Here is an 18306-nt window from a genome sequence, read left to right on the forward strand (position 1 = left end):
TAGTCATAACCAGTGGTGGAAGAAGTACTGAAAGTCTGTACTCAAGTAGAAGAACTGTTAACATTGCTGAAATATTACTCAACTACAAGTCAAACTACTGGTGTTAACAAATACTTCGGTAAAAGTAAAAAAAAAAGTACTCTTCTAAAAAAAACGACTTGGAGGCTTTAACAGGCATTCAATTGATTCATGTAGAATCTACTTTAAAACACGTTTCTTTGATAAATGATATAAATGAAAGATGAAGAGAGGCAGAGTTCCTCGTTATCTGCTGGAATAATTACGTCACCGCAGGATCAGACTGTGACTTCTCCATGGCTGCCGTCCCATCATTTCTGTTTGACAACCACCGCGTGTCTCAGATCATTTAGCATCAGCAGCAGACAGGAAGCAAAAGTTTGCTCTTGTCCGTCTCCATTTTTCTTTTTCTCCAGAATTACTCCAAACTGCTCCTCTCTCCCTACCAGAAACCTAACCTGTCATCCCTATTTCATGGTTTTCATCGGCCCCTTCGCGATCACTTGATAGAGCTTTTATTGGCTACGTAAAATGCAGATGAAAGGTTTGGATGTTTGGATTTACGTGAATTCAAATTATACTCGGTAGCGAATTATGATTTTAAAAGTAGCAAAGTAGATGACATAGTGCAATCCATATTTAAAGTAAGAGTAAAGAGTAAAATGAAAGACTTGAAGAAATGACTCTTAAAAGTACCCAAAGAAAACGACTTAATTACAGTAACGCGCGTAGTTGTAATTCGTGACTTCCACCCCTGGTCATAACTACGCCGTCATCCTTTCCTCAGAGAACTTTCTTCAATTTGAACTTTATTGTCCCAGCAGGGGAAGTTTGGATATGATGATGGATCGTGCTCCATAAAACAGCACAACACACAACACAAGTCCAAACACATGAAAGGAAAAAAGGAAAGGAAACGGCACACAAGGCCCGAAATGCAATGCAACGAAACACAACGCAGTCAAATGCATCGCATTGAAACGATGCAACAAAGTGCAACAAACATAAGACTATAGAGACAGTCGGCATGTGTGGGAACGCCCACAAAATGTTATACGGCTGGCGCGCGAGTGGGGTAAAACCGCCCATATATCTCATGGGCTGACTCACCAAAGGAAGGTGCTGTGGCTCTAAACTACATGTTTGGGGGTTCTAGAGCAGAACACAAGACGTCTGCTCAGATGTGCGTTTACTGCGGTGGTTAAATCCCCGATCGTGTCTGCCTGGGCTGGGCTATCAGCTAAATTCTAGCTTTGCTGAATGGATAGAACGGGGGATTTACCCCACCCTGACCACGCCCCCAGCCAGGCTGAGCCAGCTAACCCAGCGTCTATTGTGGCCGTTCCTAGAGCCTGTATGGGCGTTCCCAGACATGCCGACACAATACAATACATAGTACTACCAATAAATGTCAATAAAATATAATGAGATATGTGACGATAACATAAACAACAAAAGGCACTTTTTACCTGGGACTTCTTGCTCTCAACATTGGATTAAATTAATCAAATCATTTAAATCAATCGATTAAATTAATCTAATCATTAGATAGATCGTCATAATGTCCTTGAAGAGGGGCAGTGACATTTACGATGACTTGTGGATAGTGCGTTGTCTTTTCTGTTGTGTCAGTGGCCTCCATCTTGTCGTGTGTGACTGATGGCTGTTTTTGTGAATGGCAGGTTGACAACGACACCATCTGGAACGAGTCCCACACGTCCACAGCGTCGCGCATGGCGGCGGGCAGCGTCACCGAACTGGCCTTCAGAGTGGCCAAAGGAGAGCTGAAGGTGACGACATCAGATAGGATGCTCTACCCCCAGACACACAGAGTCACTGTTGTTCCAGCAACGCGCCTATTGGGAACACAAAAATGATTCTGGAGTCATTCTGGCGCCAGTGTTTTGTCCCTATTATGTAAACGGGAATATTGGCATAAAATGTCTCGCCGCCCTGCATTGAGAAGCTGCTAATCCACCCGAAAGAATATGAACAGCTTTCAACGGAGACTTGATGAGCCATTATCTGGACGGCACACTGGCTCAGTGGTTAACACTGTTGCCTCACAGCAAGAAGGTCCCGGGTTCGAACCCCAGTCCGTCCCAGGTCCTTTCTGTGTGGAGTTTACATGTTCTCCCCGTGTCCGTGTGGGTTTTCTCCGGGTGCTCTGGTTTCCTCCCACCATCAAAGAAAGACATGTATGTTAGGGTTAATACTCCTGTCAGTGTCCCTGACCAAGGTACTGGCAAAATAACTGGATTTGGTCCCCGGGCGCTGCACAGTGGCTGCCCACTGCTCCTAGTTCTAGGAAGGTTCCTAGTAGAGGATGGGTCAAATGCAGAGGATGAATTTCCCCAAGGGGATAAATAAAGGATAACTTAACTTAACTTATCTATTCTAAATACTGCTTCATAGGCTTTTAGACAGTACTAAAAAGTCTTGGAGGAAACACTTATTTTTTATGTTATATATTACTTTATATATATATTGCTTTATATTGGCACAGAATATTAGCTATCAGTTAGTATTGCCCTTTTAAAAATTCATATCGGTCAAACCCTAGTATAAAACAGTAGGGTTAGGGTTAGGGTCAGTATATAAAAGAATGCAGGCTCTCAGGTTAGTAACCTAATCTCAAAATATGGTAGACTTTCCTTACTGTACATTAGCTGAAATAATAACCTGCACATCAGTATTAGGTCATCATGAGATGAAGTGATTTGGAGAAGAAGTTTGAAGAACACAACCCTGAGGTTGTTTAGTGTAGACAGAGTGGTGTTCTCCTCAAGAAGGCTGTGCTTCTATGGAGCGAGCAGACACCTACAACATAACAAGATACTACAGAGACTAATAGACGCCACCTCAACAAACCCTCATAATCAACTTTTGCATTCCATAGTGTTTCCAAGAACTGTTTTGCTGCATGCTTTTTGCCATTTTGTCTCCATCATGTTCCATGATTTCAACTTCTCTCTCCGTGTGGAGATGCTGTTCACACCTCAGTTGGCCTCCAGAATGACAAAGGGAAATCCAAACTCAGAGTTTATAGGATGGTGATTGTTTTGGCGCGCGTACGAAGGCCTCAGAGCAGATTTTATGAAGCTCGAAAGCTCACATTCATGGAAATAGTTTCTTCATCTAATGCCTTCGCCTGCGTGCCAAAACAATTCAATTTGTCTTTCATATAAAATCCCGTGAATAAAAACTGGAGACCATTGTTCATTTGATGACTTCACAGTGCTAATGTCTTTCTTTGCGTGCATGGAGCATATTGATAGGCAGTTAATATCCACAGATTAATAACATGTCAGTTTATATCCACAGATTAATAACATGTGTGGATCATATTGATAGACAGTTTATATCCACAGATTAATAACATGTGTGGATCATATTGATAGACAGTTTATATCCACAGATTAATAACATGTCAGTTTATATCCACAGATTAATAACATGTGTGGATCATATTGATAGACAGTTTATATCCACAGATTAATAACATGTGTGGATCATATTGATAGACAGTTTATATCCACAGATTAATAACGTCAGTTTATATCCACAGATTAATAACATGTGTGGATCATATTGATAGACAGTTTATATCCACAGATTAATAACATGTCAGTTTATATCCACAGATTAATAACATGTGTGGATCATATTGATAGACAGTTTATATCCACAGATTAATAACATGTCAGTTTATATCCACAGATTAATAACATGTGTGGATCATATTGATAGACAGTTTATATCCACAGATTAATAACATGTGTGGATCATATTGATAGACAGTTTATATCCACAGATTAATAACATATCAGTTTATATCCACAGATTAATAACATGTCAGTTTATATCCACAGATTAATAACATGTGTGGATCATATTGATAGACAGTTTATATCCACAGATTAATAACATGTGTGGATCATATTGATAGACAGTTTATATCCACAGATTAATAACATATCAGTTTATATCCACAGATTAATAACATGTCAGTTTATATCCACAGATTAATAACATGTGTGGATCATATTGATAGACAGTTTATATCCACAGATTAATAACATGTGTGGATCATATTGATAGACAGTTTATATCCACAGATTAATAACATATCAGTTTATATCCACAGATTAATAACATGTCAGTTTATATCCACAGATTAATAACATGTGTGGATCATATTGATAGACAGTTTATGTCCACAGATTAATAACATGTGTGGATCATATTGATAGACAGTTTATATCCACAGATTAATAACATGTGTGGATCATATTGATAGGCAGTTTATATCCACAGATTAGTACCATGTCAGTTTATATCCACAGATTAATAACATGTCGGTGCCTTTCTCCTTCTGCACAGAATGGCTTTGCTGTGGTCAGACCACCAGGGCACCACGCGGACCCCTCCAACCCAATGTAAGTGTGTGTGGTTGTGTGAGCAAGCGTGTGTGTGTGTGTGTGTGTGTGTGTGTGTGCGCGCGCGTGCGCGAGTGTGTGTGTGTGTGTGTGTGTGTCTGTGTGTGTGCGTGCGTGTGTGTGTCTGACCACATTTAGTTTTCCCGTACTTGCTGCAATGTCAGCAGCTTGTCCGAGGAGGATATTTATGAACTGATAAAGCAAAGGGACAAAATAAGGAAGATTAATACTTTTCCTACATTCGGCTGTGGGGAATGTTCTCACATTCTCATTTATCCAACGCACAATGCAGCTGCAGATTTATTATTTATTTCTTTTTTTTTTACACTTTCCACGTTATGCTGACACTCATCAAACATTACAAGCAACCAGAAATCAGGAGAACGGATTGTGTCCCCAAAATAAGAACAGGAACTTACCTTGTGTGTCTTTGTTTTCTGTTGAACTAAATGTTCTGCTCCGTCTCTCTTGTGTCTCTATCAGGGGTTTCTGTTATTTCAACTCAGTGGCCATAGCGGCCAAGCAGCTCCAACACAAGCTCAGCGCCAGCAAGATCCTCATCGTCGACTGGGTAAGAGCCTGCTGTGAAGACACTCGATGGTGTTATAAAACCTGGCCTGATGCTGTTGCTATAGCTACTATTGATAACCTCATGAGAACTATAATAATCCCATAATATTCATTTAGGAATTCACAGTGTATCCGTGCCACTCAATAATTAGTTTGTCAGCTTTATCCCCTGTGGTATCACTAATATTCCTGTTCTAGTAGGGACTTTTTTGCCTGTGTGTTTGTATATATCCTCCTTAAAGTTTTTAATAGGATTATTGGTAGCACTTTACAATAAGTGTGATTAATAATAACAATAACAATAATAATAACACCAACAACAACAACAACAACAATAATAATAATCATAATAATAATCATAATCATAATAATAATCATAATAAATACAACAACTAATAATAATAATAATAATGCTTAATAAGAATTTAATAACCCTTAATTAACAGTTAACTAATGTGTCGTAGTAGTAATTTACTAATGCTGTTCGTATTAACTAAGCTAATAATTTATACATTTGAATAGGTTAGGGTTACTTAATGGTTAGGGTTAGAGTTAATAAACATTTCCTGAGGTTTAGTTCATGCTTATTAAACATTACCATTAATTGTCTTCCCCCTCATCCTGTTGCTAGGACGTTCACCATGGCAACGGCACCCAGGAAGTGTTCTACAACGACCCCAGCGTCCTCTACATCTCGCTCCATCGCTACGACGACGGAAACTTCTTCCCCGGCAGCGGGTCGCCGGCTGAGGTGGGTGAGACCCATCATCACCACCAGGGGTCTCCATGTCTCTCAATGCAGTATCTGATGACAGGGATGAAGGACAATAACCCAACACGAGACATATGTTGTGTTTCAGGTCGGTTCTGGAGCCGGTCAGGGCTTCAATGTGAACGTGGCCTGGACAGGAGGTCTGGACCCACCGATGGGAGATGCCGAGTACCTGGCTGCATTCAGGTAGAGACAACGACCCCTCTCTTTTTTCAACGTTTCAGCACTTTGGTCAACTGTGTTGTTTTAAATGTGCTTTATAAATAAAGTTGGATTGGATTGGACCCTCACAAGGAAAACGGTACATTTTCAAGCTGGGTTATAATGACCAATGTTTAAAGTAAAGGTAAAGGTAAAGTCCCACTGATTGTCACACAGCTGAGTGTGCGAAATTTGTTCTCCGCATTTGACACATCCCCTGGGGGAGCGGTGAGCAGCAGCAGTGCCGCGCTCAGGAATCATATGGTGATTTAACCCCCTAATTCCAACCCTTTTGATGCTGAGTGCCAAGCAGGGAGGCAAATGGGTCCCATTTTTATAGTCTTTGGTATGACTCGGCCGGGGATCGAACTCACAACCTCCCAGTCTCAGGGCGGACACTCAAACCACAAGGCCACCGCGCTACGAATGCGACCTCTTGCGGCCATTTGAGTAAAGTGCATGCGTGCAGTGCGTACACCAGAATCAGGAGCTGTAACCAGGAAGGAGCGGCGACCTCCGGTGGTTGTTAACATAACAACACTCTGATATTGAGTCGCTGACATGTAAGAGTGACGGGGTGGGATTGGTGGACCAGTAACTTCCTCGTCAGGAGAGACCCGGTTCGCCTCCCGATGTGTTCCGTTTTCAACCCTAACCCAAACCATAACCCTAACCTTAACCAATTTGTTTTACTGTTGCCTAACGGACGTTATTCTGTCCTTTCGATATGAGGACGTGTTGCAAAGTTGATAAGACGAGATGTGTTATGGTGTGACAGGACAGTTGTATTGCTGCAGAAGAGATGGAGATGTATTCGCATTAGGGCTGTGAATCTTCGCTGGCCTCACGATTCGATTCGATTACGATTCATCTGTCAACGATTCGATTTGATTCCACGATGCATCACGATGCATCTCGATACAGCTCAAAGTATTGCAGCTCCAAGTATCAAATCCTCCATTTTCTGTATTATTACTGCATATGGCTACTCATCAATCAACTCATCAATTAATACAAGCAGTCAGATAAATATCAAGTCCCTTTTTTTTAAAGTGCTTTAAAATCTGAATGTGAACAGAAATTTAAACATAAACGATTCAGCGATTCATCTGTCAACGATGCGATTCGATTCACACGTCCGTACCGCGACGCATCGATTATACGATTGAATTTTCACACCCCTATTTAGCGTGCTTTAAGATGGAGGCCAACGAAGAGGAAAAGCTGATCTTTTAATGAATCGGTTGGGATGTGAAAACCCAGTGGAGGAAAACATCAACAGAATCAAAGTCGAGTTTCAGGCCTATTCCAGCGTTGTCGTCAGGATTTTCCATCGGAGCCCTAACGAGACAACACTAACGAGTCGCTCGCACCACAACACACGCTCTGAAGACCATCCGCCTCTTTGCTTCCTATCGCCTCTGACGTACGTTCCTGCCTGTTATTAATCCTGCTCATTTGGGGAGCATGTGTCTGGCTGCTCCCTGCATCCCATAACTCCTGCTAGCTTCACAGTAAATGATCTCCAGGCTGTGTGTTTGACAGACTGCGGGTCATTACTTCCTGCTCACGGGTCGCTTAATTGTCGTCGGTGGGTGGTTGGCACCAATAAAGTCTCAGCAGTGTGGGTTTTTTCGGCTGTCTAGGCGCGTCCCAAAACCCCGAGGAAACGGTCGATGGCGACCGCACGGTGACTGGAAACGTCCGGGGGCACGGCGTGGCATACACACACAGTGTCACACATGAGGTGGGTGGGCCCGTCGTTCCAAGACAGAGTCATGAAGGAGAATGACAACATAGGCTGGCAGCCCTGCAGGCTGGCAGCCGTAACTGCAGGCTGGCAGGCGTTCCAACAGTGATGAGATGCTGCAGTGCAGTTACTTCCTGTCTTGCACCTCCCAAGACACAAGATGTGAGGTTTATTCAATCTGAAGACACAGCAGCTCGTGTGAAGGCTTTTCAGATGTTTGCCGGAATCCACCCCGCCGAAGTGTCCTTGAGCAAGACACTGAATCCCAAACCAGTAGATCCGGACCAACTTGAAGTAATTCTTGTTACTCCTAACCTGCTTGGAGCCATACATGTAGACGATGGGTGGATTTAAGATACGGTTATCTGCTCAGTCACTAATTCTAAAGTGCATTTTGAATGGGCATCATAGATTTCAGGTGAAACTTAGGGCGCCGTCTCACTGGGAACGATTGCTTTCGTTCCGTGTCCGAGTACGATTAACCGAACGATAAAGCCTTCCCCACGTTCACACTCATCAAACCTGGGGTCAGTTTGCGCATGGAGGCCCCAGTGTGAAACCACACATGAGCATAATAGAGGATGTACTGTGTAAGGGCCGATGACACAGAAGCGTTCAGTTGTGTGAAGTCTGTTGGCACACTGCATGAGACCAAACAGCTTGGTGCGCCTGTGGAGCGCTGAGGAGCGGGGCTGCGTGTGCGACCGGGTTAAAGACCGCTAATATCAGGGTTTGATCAAAATAAGAAGGAGAGCCCGCCTTCTGCTTAATTTCAACTGACATTGACGAGCGGGGCAACTATAAATAAAATATATAATAATAAAGTTATTATAGATGGTTTTCACCAGAGTGCAACGCCACAGCACTTCCTTTTTCTCAGCATTCGGCAAACTGCAGAAATATTCACTCGACATCGTTACTTTTGTTTTCGCCGCTCAGCTGTATAGACGGTTTTCACAGAATGGTCAGTCCTGCACTTGAATGTTTTTTTTTCTTTTATGTCCATAGCAAACACTGCAACAGGAAGTGAGCGGGGGTTCAATTTACAATGTTTTTGTTGTCAAGTTAAAACCGTCTATAGGACGAATCAGCGTGACGTCACTTGCCACCCAGAAATGCAGAACCCCGCGGCAGTTAATAGTATGAGTTGTGCCAAACAAACGTTAATATCTCAAACACTATACATCACATCGCTTATATTTTGACATTCTGAGTGAGAGCAGAAGTAGCTCAAGATTTTGATGTGTAATATTTGCATGTCGTGTTAAAGTTGTGTGAACTGTCGCAGTTTTTAAAATGTAAACAGAGTTAACTGGCTAGAGTCAGACACTCGCGCCACTTGGGCTCCATAGGGTTCCATTGCCGTTGCCACCCAGTGACGCGGTTTGTTTACCAAAATGCTGCTCGGCTGATCCCTCGTGTAATAATAAAGTTGAAAATATGTAGGTTTTATGCGCACCTAAAGACCACCAGAAAAACGTTTCTCTGTGTGATCTCCCCCTAAGTGCGTAGAAACATCCGATGAAGATTAGATGCAAGGGAAGCTCACAATCACAAATAGAAGTAAAAGCGAATCAAATAAATCATACTGTAGATATTTAAATGCCAAGTTTCTATTTTGTTCCATAAAGAGACGTCATATTCATGTGAAAAAGTGCAAAAACCCATCATCAGTGCAATGCAAATGGAATGCAATAACACTTTGGACATCTTGGCACCAGAGTTTTTTTCTTCTTCTTCCGTGTGTGAGTGTGAGCTTCACTTGTGTTGAAAATTAACGAGAAATACAAGGAAACGCAGCAGGTGGCGAATGACGTTACCAAGTGTTGGTGTGTATAGTGACGTTACTGTAAGGACGTTACCAAGTGTTGGTGTGTATAGTGACGTTACTGTAAGGACGTTACCAAGTGTTGGTGTGTATAGTGACGTTACTGTAAGGACGTTACCAAGTGTTGGTGTGTATAGTGACGTGAAGGACTGGTGTGTATAATGACGTGAAAAGAAACAGAGCCTTCTTCAACATCAGACTGAACTGAGACCTCATGTCACAGTGTGAAGGCCCAACGTGCAGGTTAAGTCAGCATCGCGTAAGTAAAAAATACATTTGGTGCTGTTTTGAAAGGACTTCCCCCTGCTGGGAATAATAAGATAAGACAAGATAAGATAAGATAAGATAAGATAAGATAAGATAAGATAAGATAAGATAAGATAATCCTTTATTTGTCCCACAAGGGGAAATTTCAGTGCTACAGCAGCAAGTGGACAACAGTAAAAACAGAATATAACAATTACACAACAATTACATTAAAAAGTTTTTTAAAAAATTGCATTAAAAAGTGCTGGATAAAAGTGCATTTAGTAGCCAATTGAGCCAACTGAGAGCAGCAATTTAGACCATTGTTCACTCAGGAGTGTACAGAATTAAAAAGTCTTACAGCCGCTGGGAGGAAAGAAGTCCGAAAACGCTCCCTCACACACACACACACACACACACACGCACGCACGCACGCACGCACGCACACACGCACGCACGCACACACACACACACACACACACACACACACACACACACACACACACACACACACACATTTAAATACTTTTATTTGGATCCAAAGTAGAGCAAATATTACAGACCCAAACATTTTAGAAGAAGGCCGCAGTACAGTACATTTATATTGAACCAGACACTGATGCATGTACTTCTTAAGCCCACACACACACACACACACACACACACACACACACACACACACACACACACACACACACACACACACACACACACACACACACACGAGACTTTCTATTATTATTAGACTTAATCATCTCCTTCTACCATTGGTGAAGAACATTACCTAGCGGCTCCAAAAAGGCATTTCCCCCTTCCTTTCGTTCATGGAGTCCTTAATGAGGAGGAGAAAAAAACATTGGAGTGATCTTCAACAAAAACAATGCATAAACTTTTTTATGGTTTCAGTTTACGGGTGGAAGTTTGGGGGCCGCGCCTTTTCACCTTATCCCTCACTCTCGCCCTCCGCTTCCTCTCCACCCCCCTGCCCTCCCCCCCTCCTCCTCTCTCTCTCCATCTTTGATTGATCTTTAATAAGCGTCCCCTCCCTCCAACTTTCCATCACTCTCTGGGGGAGTGGGGCTGCTTTTATAGCTCTCCAGGGGAGGCAGGGTTTGGATTTTGCGGTTAGGCATGCGTGCGTGTCTGTGTGTGTGTGTGTGTGTGTGTGTGTGTGTGTGTGTGTGTATGTGTGTGAGAGAGAGAGAGAGAGAGAGGGAGAGAGAGACTATTGTGTGCATGTTCTGCTTTATATCCACTCCCATAGCCTTTTTACTAAGGGATTTACGATCAATGAGAAACACTTTAGATGAGTTAAGTATGCTGGTGACATGACCTCAGTTGGCCTACAGCTACAGAAACAGCCTTTTGGTGAAGCTGCCTACCTGGCCCAGACTAAAGGCTCTGCAAACATGGCCAGTGAGAAATCCACTATCGTTTCCCACGATTGATCCTCTATTCAGTCAGTTTGAGCCTTTGCGCACCGGGAGGCGCTATAGAGTCCCTCTGGCAACTATGTACAAGCAGTGGTTCTCAAATGGGGCTTCGGGGACCCCCAGGGGTCCGTGGCACTTTGCCAGGGGGTCCGCGAAAGGTTTTCAGGAAAATAAAAATATTATTATTATTATTATTATTAGTTTGCAAAAGCTTCATAGTTCAATGAAAATATGTTATGCTTTAAATCTAAAATGGTTCATGGATTACATTCTAATCTAACAAACCTATCAATTTAAAAGTCGAGCACGTTACCGTGGAAACAATTAAGCCCAAAATCACAAATCAGAATGAGGGGGTTCCCGCTGTATATCTTCTATCTTGTATCTTGTAAGGGGGCCTTGGCTGGAAAACATTTGAGAAACTCTGATGTACAGTATTTAAGAAGTTCTCCATCCTGAGTGCTATCAGTATTCTTAACCCATTGATACCTGATGCAGCATTTGTGTGTGTATCCCTTTAAGACCGCGAACCGCGTTAACGCGGTTTGCGGTCTTAAAGGGATACGCACACAAATGAGGGATATACACACAAATGCTGCATCAGGTATCAATGGGTTAAAGAGTGTGGTGCTGGTGCAGGTAAAAAAAAAGTGCGTGCGCATGCGTGTGTGTGCGTGTGCATCTCCGCGTGTGCAGCCTTTGTATCCCTTTCGTGTATTTGTCCATGAGCTCATGTTGTCTCTTTGCATGCAGTCATGCCAGCAGTATGTGTTTACATGTGTGTATGTGAGTGTGCGTGCGTGCGTGTGTGTGTGTGTGTGTGAGCGTGTCTGTGTGCGCGTGCGTGTGTGTGTGTGTGTGTGTGTGTGTGTGTGTGTGTGTGTGTGTGTGTGTCTGTACGAAGGGGAGGGGGGTCTCCAAAGTCCCCAGGCTAGAATAATGAAGGTAAATGGTTCCCAGATGGACGCTTCTCTCCTCTCTCTCTCTCTCTGTGTTGTCAATGACGTGCAGAGAGTGACAAGAGGCCCTAATGGCAAACAGACTCGCACACTCAGAGCTTTGAACTCTGCCGACGGCATCGGGCCTGCCTCCACCCTCCTCCTCCTCCACCCTCCTCCTCCACCCTCCTCCTCCACCCTCCACCCCCCTCCTCCTCCACCCTCCTCCTCCACCCTCCACCCTCCTCCTCCACCCTCCACCCCCCTCCTCCACCCCCCTCCTCCTCCACCCTCCTCCTCCACCCTCCTCCTCCACCCTCCACCCCCCTCCTCCACCCCCCTCCTCCTCCACCCTCCACCCTCCTCCTCCACCCCCCTCCTCCTCCACCCCCCTCATCCACCCTACTCCTCCACCCCCCTCCTCCTCCACCCCTCCACCCCCCTCCTCCTCCACCCCTCCACCCCCCTCCTCATCCACCCTCCACCCCCCTCCTCCACCCTCCTCCTCCACCCTCCTCCTCCACCCCCCTCCTCCACCCCCCTCCTCCACCCTCCACCCTCCTCCTCCACCCCTCTCCTCCACCCCTCTCCTCCACCCCTCTCCTCCACCCTCCTCCTCCACCCTCCTCCTCCACCCCCCTCCTCCACCCTCCTCCTCCACCCCTCTCCTCCACCCTCCTCCTCCACCCTCCACCCAAGCTTCAGGACAGCACCCCTTCCCTCACAACAATGGAATTAGGGAAACTTCATTTGCTCGTTTAGAAGTCGGCAAAAACCAGCCAAGACCAACCCTTCAAGAGTCCACCGCACAATGTGGCTTTGTCAGGCCGCCTCGTGTCACTCCAGGCTCCGCAGCTTCTCCAGGAAAGCACAGAATGCTCTTTTGTCAAGTGTACCCGAGCTGCTGAGTGTGCCTGAGTGTGCCTGAGTGTGCCTGAATGTGCCTGAGGGTGCCTGAGTGTGCCTGAGTGTGCCATCCAAGGCAAACCTCGGCTACACTACGCGTTTGCAAAACCCCTCTGCTGCGCTGAATGTGCAAAGTGCTCAGGGCTTTTCAGGAAGTAGTGTCCAGGAAGTGAATCCAGGGTACATCTCAGGACGCTGCCACAATTGAGACGTGGAACTCAACATCACAAGGTTGTCCCATGGCTGCTAGTTTGTACATTCACATGGTCCATTGCGTGCTTGGCCGGTGTGATCGGATAACGTCGCCCGTTGTTCGACATGGTACTTTTTGTCGCGGGGGTCTGCTTATTCACCGTGAATGCATCTGTATATCATGTCATGCCAGCAGGTGATTAAACTGTGTTACGCCTTGCTGCTGCTGCGGGAACTACATGTGAAGGGATTTCTATACATTGCCTTTTCAACACTTTATGAGAGGCTGATTCAGTGTCAGAGCCAACATAGCTGAAACGTTAGCGACGTTTCTGTCAAAATAACAGCACTGATGCCAGACTGCACCATACCTAACTCAGCAGATGTTCCAGTCTTAATAAGACTTGCAGTTTTGCTGACAGTTATTTGGAGTCGACACATGTTGACTACAGATTTGTACAGTATACAGTGTACAGCTCTGGCTCTAGAGTAGATACTCATCACAGTATACAGTGTACAGCTCTGGCTCTAGAGTAGATACTCATCAATTCTGTGTGTAGGAACTCTCCCTTCTCTCTCTGCCTTTCTCTATCATATGATTGTTCCATCTTGTTGTGCTACTGTTGTGTCAGCTAGATTTAGCTAGACATATTTTCTGTGAAGTCCTCTGAGACATGCTTGTGAATTAGGGCTATACAAATCAACTTGACTTGACTTGACTTGACTCCCCTATTGTGTGTCACAGTGATTACAATGTAACTGTATAACTATTACCCCACCTAAGTCTGTGCTCAGGCATAGCGTGTGATGAAACGTAGGGTACTGAACTGGCCGTCTGCTATTGGCTGGTCTTTGTGCCATGTGACGTCACCACCTATAGAAGGTGATATCACCTGGCACAGAGTAGAACGGGTGGTGACATCAACTGGTACAAAGATCAGCCAATAGCAGATGGTCATTTTAGTAGCATGCTTCTTGCCAGGATGAAGGTCGGTTGAGCGAAATGTTGCATTTTTATTGAATTGAAAAGTCTCGCTTAAAGTAAAGTCAGTGTGTGGGAGCTTTCTGCCTCCCTAACAGTAGATGTCAGGCTTTGCACAGATTTGGGTTTGAGGTTGAGTTTTTCTTTAAGTAATATACTGTACTAGCACCCTCTATTGGTGACCATTAGGAACTCCAACAACAGACTTATCACCCCTTTAACGTCATACCTCTGTGTGTGTGTGTGTGTGTTGTCGACTACAGGACCGTGGTGATGCCCATCGCTCAGGAGTTCTCCCCCGACGTGGTGCTGGTGTCGGCCGGCTTCGACGCCGCCGACGGCCACCCGGCGCCTCTGGGAGGATACAAGGTCTCCGCCAAGTGTAAGCATGGACTCGTCTTTCAGTCCAAAGCTCTCCTTCTCAGCCAGAGAGAACTTTGTTTTGTGGTCCTGACCTGCGGGTATACCCACGGCTATTAATAGCTATTATTACTTTGTTTCGTGGTCCTGCGGGTATCCAGGGCTATTAATAGCTATTATTACTCTGGTCCTGCATGGACCCAAGCGCAGGAGTTGTGCCTTTGTACCTCGCCACGTCACCGTTGTACCCATAATTACAGTAATCAGTAGTTGGTCAGCTTGGTACGTTAAACAAGGTTCGATAAAAATACATCTGTTTGTTTTGAAAAGAATAGTGGACGTTTTTAGCCTTACAGTAAGTTTGTATATACGTACAGTATATATAGTAAGTTTGTATATACGTATATATAGTAAGTTTGTATATGATTCGTACAGTAAGAGTGTGTGTGTGTGTGTGTCCACCGTAGGTTTTGGCTTCCTGACCAGCCAGCTGATGTCTCTAGCAGGGGGTCGGCTGGTCTTGGCCCTGGAGGGGGGTCACGACCTCACGGCCATCTGCGACGCCTCTGAAGCCTGTGTCAGCACGCTACTGGGCATACAGGTGAGGCATTATGGGTGCTGGAGTTCTTTTGAGATGATATATATTTGCCATTTGGCGAGGAGATGACCTATATTCAGCTCCCAGTGGTTCTGGAATCATTCCAGGGACTTTGAAGAGACGTATTCCAGACGGGGTTAGGCAATTTCATTGTGATTTTTATTTTTTGTTATTTTTTGGGGGTAACAAATGGATCACTTTACAGAGAAGTACCAGGATGAATTCTGCAGCTTGTTTCACACATTTAATGCATTAGATGGTGGTTTGTATGGACACTTCTCCACAACATGCCTAGACCGTTTCCTCTTGTGCAACATTTCTCAGCTGAAAACAAGTGTATCGCTGCTGGAAGTGTGTGGATTTTGTCAACCAAAAATAAGTTTGTCATAATAATAATAATAATAATAATAATAATAACAATAACAATAATAATAATAATAATAATAATAATAATAATAATAATAATAATAATAATAATAATAATAATAACAATAACAATTGTATTAATAATAATAATAACAATAGTAGTAGTAGTAATAATAATAATAATAGTATAAAATACATGATATTAAAGTCGATAAAATTACGTTTTAAGAAATGATTTTGCCTAAAATCCTCAGTGGTCAGTAAAGCCAAACAGGTAGCCAGTGAACTGATAGCAGATTGGTGGTGATGTGGTTTTGTCCTCATGCTGTCCTCTCTGTCCTGAAGGAGCCAGAGCCACCAAAGGAAGTCCTCCACCATGAGCCCAGTGCTAACGGAGTCCGCTCCCTCCAGACTGTCATCCAGATACAAAGTGAGTAACAGATACACGTTATTCTGTGATTCATTGAGACTTTTACGTTTGAATTGGAACCTATATTTATCCTGAGAAAGGTCAACTTCAATATATCACCAAGTGGTTTCTGCATGTATTCTTTTTAGCCTATATACTTTTTACTATTAGTAACAAGTCAGAGTAAATCCATACATACAGTAAGCGGTCCATACTCTTACCCATGCGTTGTGTTGGAAGCATTTGCTACGTTATATTAATGTGACGCTGCCAGATGGTTTGTCTTCACTTATAAAACGGATAGTTCCAGTCCTTGATTGTGATTGGCTGAGCCGTGTTCGACGCATCAAGGGGGGGGGGGGGGGGGGGGGGGGCATCACCAATAATGTGGCTATCCTTGCAGCTAAGCTACAGAGGGAATACTGTTTCCGGCGTAACTTGCGCTTTTTTCCGGGCGTATCACCTTGGTGTCGCTGACTAGAGGGGGGCTTGAAGGACTGCATTGCTAGGAAGTAAGGTTTGTTTGAGCAATAACAAAAATCGGGAATACTGATAACAAATAATCGTACGATTATTTGTAATCAGTATTCCCGATTTTTTTTGTTGCTCAAACAAACCTTACCAGGTAGGCTATATGTAGTAACCGTTTTCTAAAAGCAATACGCCCCGTGAGGCTGTGATTTAGAGTGATTTTACAACAGCTAAGAGGTGTTTACGGCATGCCGCTTTTAGCCGCCGCAAAATCACTGTACTGTAAATCACGGCCTCGTGGAGCTTATTGCTTGAATAGCCATGTGGAAACGAGTCGCTCAGGAAACTGTATTCAAAGGGCAGACACTTTCAAAAAAGACCTGGCAGGTGATTGGATGAGCCATCTGTCTGTCACGTCTATCACGGGCTCGCTCTCGCTGGCGTCACACCTAAAGCCCGCCCATAGCTGCCTCATAGGATGCTGATTGGTGCGACCCACTGATGATTCGGAATTCAAACCAATAGAATGGAGCGTGGCAAGATGGATTTGTCATGTGATCATAATCTCATGATTTCGTGAGAATCTAGCTGCCTCGCAAGGCAGACGTTATGTAATGCATAACGTTATATAACCCTAACAATTGTTCATATTCTATTTTATATTCACTTTAATCCATATTACTTCTGATCCTCACGGCTCCTTATCCAGACTTAAAACAACCAAGTCAGACGTCTGCTGACAGTCCCTGACAGTCAGTCCCACTCTTGTGTCTCTTTATGGTTTGATGAGGACTTGTTTTGTCTCTGATGTCACTCCTCACCAGAGACAAACGGCTATCCCCTCAGTCACTGGCACTCAAACGGGCTGATAGTCTGCAACATGTCAAATCAATTTGGCAAATCCAATCTGATTTGTTGCCGTGTCTCCTAGTCTTCGTCTTTTGCCTCTCGGCATCGTGCTCCACCTTTCGTCTGTTTCCCTCGCTGTTGTGCAACGCTGCAAATTGCATATGAACTCATGGCTGGAAATATAATACTCACTGAAGGAAGAAAGAAAGAAAGAAAGAAAGAAAGAAAGAAAGAAAGAAAGAAAGAAAGAAAGAAAGAAAGAAAGAAAGAAAGAAAGAAAGAAAGAAAGAAAGAAAGAAAGAAAGAAAGAAAGAAACCACACTTGACTTAGACAGCTTTGTTACATTTACACCAGGGGTGCCCACACTTTTTCAGCTTGGGAGCTACTTTTAAAATGACCAAGTCAAAGTGATCTACCAAACATATTTATTTATATATATATACACTGAGTATACAGTGGAAAACAGTGGAACAGTGGAAAAACAGTGGAAAAACAGTGGAAACAGTGGGAAAACAGTGGAAACAGTGGAAAAACAGTGGAAAAACAGTGGAAACAGTGGAAAAACAGTAAAAAAAAAAAAAAAAAAAAAAAAAAAAAAAATTTTTTTTTTTCCTTCCTCAATGCCATGCGATCGACCACACTACCTTCGCGATCGACCGGTCGATCGCGATCGACGTATTGGGCACCCCTGATTTACACAGTGTGGCACCAGTTTGTCAACCAGTTTAGATGGTGTGGGATCCAGTTTAAGACACAGTGTGGCACCAGTTTGTCAACCAGTTTAGATGGTGTGGGATCCAGTTTAAGACACAGTGTGGCACCAGTTTGTCAACCAGTTTAGATGGTGTTGGGATCCAGTTTAAGACACGGTGTGGCACCAGTTTGTCAACCAGTTTAGATGGTGTGGGATCCAGTTTAAGACATGGTCTTCACACTGGTAACCTGTGTGTGTGTTGTGTGTGTGTGTGTGTGTGTGT

At 43.9% G+C, this 18306-nt stretch overlaps 1 protein-coding gene across 1 annotated transcript in view; it reads left to right on the forward strand.

The window, feature by feature from the left end:
• The window catches only part of hdac7a (histone deacetylase 7a), a 46618-nt gene that overhangs the window by 24044 nt on the left and 4268 nt on the right, over positions 1–18306 (forward strand). Inside the window, exons 15-22 of the mRNA XM_083657144.1 lie at positions 1701–1808; positions 4402–4457; positions 4941–5028; positions 5659–5778; positions 5888–5985; positions 14539–14657; positions 15103–15236; positions 15945–16029. Of these exons, the coding sequence (XP_083513270.1) occupies positions 1701–1808; positions 4402–4457; positions 4941–5028; positions 5659–5778; positions 5888–5985; positions 14539–14657; positions 15103–15236; positions 15945–16029 (808 nt within the window). The remainder of the gene's footprint in view (positions 1–1700; positions 1809–4401; positions 4458–4940; positions 5029–5658; positions 5779–5887; positions 5986–14538; positions 14658–15102; positions 15237–15944; positions 16030–18306) is intronic.

Source organism: Poromitra crassiceps, assembly GCF_964638095.1.
Source record: "Poromitra crassiceps genome assembly, chromosome: 20".
Classification (NCBI taxonomy): Eukaryota; Metazoa; Chordata; class Actinopteri; order Beryciformes; family Melamphaidae; genus Poromitra; species Poromitra crassiceps.